General features: G+C 46.6%; 1 protein-coding gene across 1 annotated transcript in view; it reads right to left on the bottom strand.

Moving 5' to 3' along the window:
* Positions 1 to 2399: 2399 nt before the first annotated feature.
* LOC135551842 (tubulointerstitial nephritis antigen-like) overlaps positions 2400 to 6000 on the bottom strand; it is an 83396-nt gene continuing 79795 nt past the window's right edge. The window contains exons 11-12 of the mRNA XM_064983092.1: positions 5646 to 5691; positions 2400 to 5341 (exon numbers count right to left, since the gene is read on the bottom strand). Coding sequence (XP_064839164.1) covers positions 5174 to 5341; positions 5646 to 5691 — 214 coding nt within the window. The 3' untranslated portion in view covers positions 2400 to 5173. The remainder of the gene's footprint in view (positions 5342 to 5645; positions 5692 to 6000) is intronic.

The raw sequence follows: 6000 nt of genomic DNA, 5'->3' as shown, positions 1-6000 counted from the left end.
CAGCACCTCGCCTAAACAGGTGTTCTACTCTGCTAGCCAGCACCTCACCTAAACAGGTGTTCTACTCCGCTAGCCAGCACCTCGCCTAAACAGGTGTTCTACTCCGCTAGCCAGCACCTCTCCTAAACAGGTGTTCTACTCTGCTGGCCAGCACCTCGCCTAAACAGGTGTTCTACTCTGCTAGCCAGCACCTCGCCTAAACAGGTGTTCTACTCTGCTAGCCAGCACCTCGCCTAAACAGGTGTTCTACCCTGCTAGCCAGCACCTCGCCTAAACAGGTGTTCTACTCTGCTGGCCAGCACCTCTCCTAAACAGGTGTTCTACTCTGCTGGCCAGCACCTCGCCTAAACAGGTGTTCTACTCTGCTAGCCAGCACCTCGCCTAAACAGGTGTTCTACTCCACTAGCCAGCACCTCGCCTAAACAGGTGTTCTACCCTGCTAGCCAGCACCTCGCCTAAACAGGTGTTCTACTCTGCTGGCCAGCACCTCTCCTAAACAGGTGTTCTACTCTGCTTGCCAGCACCTCGCCTAAACAGGTGTTCTACTCTGCTGGCCAGCACCTCGCCTAAACAGGTGTTCTACTCTGCTGGCCAGCACCTCGCCTAAACAGGTGTTCTACTCTGCCGGCCAGCACCTCGCCTAAACAGGTGTTCTACTCTGCCGGCCAGCACCTCGCCTAAACAGGTGTTCTACTCTGCCGGCCAGCACCTCGCCTAAACAGGTGTTCTACTCCGCTAGCCAGCACCTCGCCTAAACAGGTTTTCTACTCCGCTAGCCAGCACCTTGCCTAAACAGGTGTTCTACTCCACTAGCCAGCACCTCTCCTAAACAGGTGTTCTACTCTGCTAGCCAGCACCTCTCCTAAACAGGTGTTCTACTCTGCTGGCCAGCACCTCGCCTAAACAGGTGTTCTACTCTGCTGGCCAGCACCTCGCCTAAACAGGTGTTCTACTCTGCTAGCCAGCACCTCTCCTAAACAGGTGTTCTACTCTGCTAGCCAGCACCTCGCCTAAACAGGTGTTCTACTCCGCTAGCCAGCACCTCGCCTAAACAGGTGTTCTACTCTGCTAGCCAGCACCTCGCCTAAACAGGTGTTCTACTCCGCTAGCCAGCACCTCGCCTAAACAGGTGTTCTACTCTGCTAGCCAGCACCTCGCCTAAACAGGTGTTCTACCCTGCTAGCCAGAAACTCGCCTAAACAGGTGTTCTACTCTGCTAGCCAGCACCTCACCTAAACAGGTGTTCTACCCTGCTAGCCAGAAACTCGCCTAAACAGGTGTTCTACTCTGCTAGCCAGCACCTCACCTAAACAGGTGTTCTACCCTGCTAGCCAGCACCTCGCCTAAACAGGTGTTCTACTCCGCTAGCCAGAAACTCGCCTAAACAGGTGTTCTACTCTGCTAGCCAGCACCTCACCTAAACAGGTGTTCTACCCTGCTAGCCAGCACCTCACCTAAACAGGTGTTCTACCCTGCTAGCCAGCACCTCGCCTAAACAGGTGTTCTACTCTGCTGGCCAGCACCTCACCTAAACAGGTGTTCTACCCTGCTAGCCAGCACCTCACCTAAACAGGTGTTCTACCCTGCTAACCAGGTGTTCCTCCAAGCTACCTCGCCTAAACAGGTACTCCACCAGCACCTTGCCTAAACAGGTGTTCTACTCCACTAGCCAGCACCTCTCCTAAACAGCCAGAAACTCGCCTAAACAGGTGTTCTACCCTGCTAGCCAGCACCTCGCCTAAACAGGTGTTCTACTCCGCTAGCCAGAAACTCGCCTAAACAGGTGTTCTACTCTGCTAGCCAGCACCTCACCTAAACAGGTGTTCTACCCTGCTAGCCAGCACCTCACCTAAACAGGTGTTCTACCCTGCTAGCCAGAAACTCGCCTAAACAGGTGTTCTACCCTGCTAGCCAGCGCCTCACCTAAACAGGTGTTCTACCCTGCTAGCCAGAAACTCACCTAAACAGGTGTTCTACCCTGCTAGCCAGCACCTCACCTAAACAGGTGTTCTACCCTGCTAGCCAGAAACTCGCCTAAACAGGTGTTCTACCCTGCTAGCCAGCGCCTCGCCTAAACAGGTGTGCGTTTCTTTCGCCTCCAGATTACCCAAAAGGGTTCTACCTCGAACAAAAAGGGTTCTCCTATGGGGACAGCTGAAGAATCCTTTCGGAACCCTTATTTCTAACAGTGTACCCTTCCTCCACATTGAACATTGCTTGTCCATCTGAACCTGTCGGTTATTCTGCATCTCTATCCTTTTCTCATGAGGTGACGGTTGTGATGGGGGTTTAAAACTGAGGCCTACTCGAAATGTACGAAATTGTGTATAGGATTTGCATTAACAATGTGAAAACTGGAAGACATATTGGAAAGGTGGCACAGTTAATAAAAAGACAACTTCTGGGAAGCCAAGCAGTTTATTGTGAAGTGAGACTGCACAGTGTGAACTGATACATGATGTGGCCTCTAAAAGGACAGTTGCCACCATTGGAAACTTTAAAACTCATGATAGGCAGAAATAATATATCTGAATTGGAGACAGTATAAAAAGAGCACCTAGAGCAACATTACATAAGGCAGTTATATCAAGTTATATCAGTATATCAGAACCTGTGTGATTACTGGCTTCAGTTGAGGATTGAGCTACCTACCTAACACTTCTTTGGAAATACACAACCTTTGAAACGTCACAATGAGTCTGGTGTAGGCCTACACATGCCTATTGCTGAATACTGCAGTGTTAGTGGCATGTTGCATCTGTGAGATTTAGGCTATAAAGAAACAGCATTTAACAGACTTTGGCAGCTGAGTCCGACCTCCTCCTCTCCCTAGAGTCAGGCACTTTGATTTTGTGTGTGTTCACCTTCAGAAGGAGTAAGTGCACCACCCAAACACTCTTCAAAGCAGCTGGTAAGGGGAGGGGAGTGTGTGTGTGAGACAACCACATCTCTCAAAGCAAGTAAGAAAATAGGAGTAAAATACAACAATATTTTCAGCATTATAGCAAAACAATGTACACGGAAGGAAACCGATGAAGATTATAATACACAAACCATGGGATATTTTCAACCAGAGGTCGAAAAACAGCACTTATTTCTTTAAGGCATTTGATCAACCAAGACGTTTCCATGTTGAAGCAACATCTGAAAATGACATGGTGGTGGCCATTTTACCTTCTTCAAAGAAATGACAACTCAGATATTTCAATCAATGCCTCTTTTTTTCCAAGATATGTTTTTGTCAACCAGCTGATTAATAAACGGAATGTGTACACTCTTTTAGAATTAGTGGTGAATATTTGCACCTTAGGTTAGTTGAGGGGTTCTTGGAGGAACCTTTCATGTTTCAAGGTAGCAAAGGGTTCCTGTCGGAACCCTGGAATGGAGGTGTGGCTTGGTAGGGGTGTGGCTTTCAGTTTTTCTGTTGTATTTTCATCACATGTTAAGGTTGAACAATGACAGTTCTGTAGCTTCAATGAGGCTTACAGAGGTGTACGAGTTCCTCAAGAGCCTATGCCAATCCCAATTTGGACCTTATGTCATCAGCAATGTTAATATTATTAATATTATATTAGAATATGTAATATGCATAAATATTCAAGGAAAATTGAAATTTGCATGATGAAACTTTACATGATGAACAGGAATGACATTTACTGTAATGGGTGGCCAAAAATACCTATCTGAAAGCCATACCTCCAATAAGATACACCTCCAATCTTCTGATAGGCTGCCACCTCTACAATATATTATTAAAAAGGTTCAGAATTGAACCTCACTCATCACAAAAAGGTTCTCATGTGAACCTTTACACAGGGGTTCCTCGAATAATTTTTATAATTGGTTCTTTGGTTCTAAAGGTTTTTCCAGGCTCTGTTACTTCTAAGAGTGTATACTGTCTATTAAGGGACATTTATAAATGGTTGACCCACTAAAATTATTCTTACAGAAACATTATGTTCAAGCAGTTGGAATCAGTCAAGAGCTGTCATGGTCATGAGACTGAAGTTGATTTGATATCATTGGAAGATTGACACCATCTCTTCCATAACCAGACAGGTTATGTGGTACTGAACATTTCCAGAGCTTACTGAGAATCCATCCTGTACTATACACTTAGTATAGTACAGGATTGTACTAAAAAGAAAACAGTGTTTTTTGGTAAATGAGGGGAAATAAATTATTGGTCAAAAGGACAGTTCACTAAACTCAATCCCACCTACCACCAAGCCTTAGACCAGCACCCTTTCCAGTGTAAAATTCTACTAGAAAACCTTTTGGGGAATGTGTGGAGATGCGTGGCTACTGGAACTGCAGATCTGCTGCCAGTAATAGGAATATGATATAGCTAGCATGATTAAGAGTTAGGTCCTCAGTGATAACACTAACTAAACCTGGATTGTTAGTTTCTCTCTGGTGCTTGTGTCATCTAACATTCTATCTCTCTGGTTCTCACTGTCCCAATCTGTCCGTAAGGGGTTGGCTTCCAGAGAGAGAGAGTTCAGATCAAGCCAGTCCTTTCATCATCATAGCAGTGAAAATGGAGACTTCTGAACAGAAGCAGGAAGTAAACAGTCGATCCCAAGCCAAAGCCAAGGAGTCTGGGAAGTGTGGTCTTTGGGATAGTGAGTCCTGAGGTGATTATTGCTGTGTCCTGAAGCTGGGGAGCCTGTATGGAGGAGCCCCTCTAAGCCTGCAGGCTGTGAGTTTGTTTTGATGCCATAAACCTTGAGTTATGTTGGGGGCGGCTGGAGTTTCAATATACCTACAGTGTTGGGTAAGGGGATATGGGTGTAAGGGGTAAGAGTAGTGGTTCTTGGGGTAGTTGGTTCCTCCAAGGGTCAGAGTGTGAACTCCGGGGTTCTGGATGTGTTGCTCCCCCAGAGTTTAGTACGGGGCTGGTTGAGTTGCACCCCGAGGGTAGGAAGGGGAAGTGGGTTGGGGTGAAGCGTAGGGGCTCTGGGGCTGGTTGTGCTGATTCCCCAGGGTAGGACTAGGAAGAGGGTTCAGGATGAAAGGTAGGGGCTCTGGGGATGCTGAGGGGAAGTGGGTACGGGGTGAAGGGTATGGGGTCTGGGGCTGGTTGTGCTGCCCCCCCCGGGTAGGAAGGGGTAGAGGGTTTGGGATGAAAGGAAGGGGCTCTGGGGATGCTGAGTTCCTGGAGTGCCTGTCTCTACTTGCGTCGGCGATGTTGGTGGTGATGGTGGCTTTGCATGTCTTCCATGGTGACCCTACCCCACACGCCGATCACGAATGCCTCGATCTCACACTCATTCTCTCCGCGAGCGATACGGAAGTAGCCGTTCTCCCCCCAGTTCTTCCCCCACGAGTTGGCAGCAATCTGGGAAAAGTCATTAGAAAGAGTGGCATGGGTTAGAATGTGGATATAGTAGAGAGAGACCACAGGAGGCTGATGAGGGGAGGACGGTTCATAACAATGGCTGAAACAGAGGAAATGGAATGGCAACAAACATGATTTTGATACCGTTCCCTGAATCGTCTTTGGCCATTACCACAAGCCTGTCCTCCCTAATTAAGGTGCCACCAACGTCCTGTGGTAGATACATAATAAAGATATTTACACAAATAAGAGACAACAAAGAGAAAAAGATGTGATGAGTAATGTGATAGGAGACATTACTTACCCAGTACTTCTTAGTTGTCCTATCATAGTTCCTCTCTTCTCCCCACCTGGAAGAGAACACACAGATGAATTACTGACATGATTGTTTTAAACTAAAGGGAATACAATATTATGAACTTCAGAGGTTTCTTCATTTTTCACAAGAAGTAAAAATAATCTGATAATTATTCTGTTGTGAATTGGGTTGTTTTTAACCTTTTACAAGTAGCTTTTTAAATATATCCCATGCCCACATAGGAATGTGCACACCTGAGAGTGTTTTGACACAACTGACACAATTTGAGTTAGAGCTATAAGTATAGGTAGAGATGCGGAGTACAAAACATCTTTCATCTCTTAACAGCATCCTGAAAACA

The sequence above is a fragment of the Oncorhynchus masou genome, chromosome 13 (assembly GCF_036934945.1).
Source record: "Oncorhynchus masou masou isolate Uvic2021 chromosome 13, UVic_Omas_1.1, whole genome shotgun sequence".
Classification (NCBI taxonomy): Eukaryota; Metazoa; Chordata; class Actinopteri; order Salmoniformes; family Salmonidae; genus Oncorhynchus; species Oncorhynchus masou.
The sequence above is the reverse complement of the archived record's forward strand: the minus strand, read 5'-3'. Positions and strand labels throughout refer to the sequence as shown.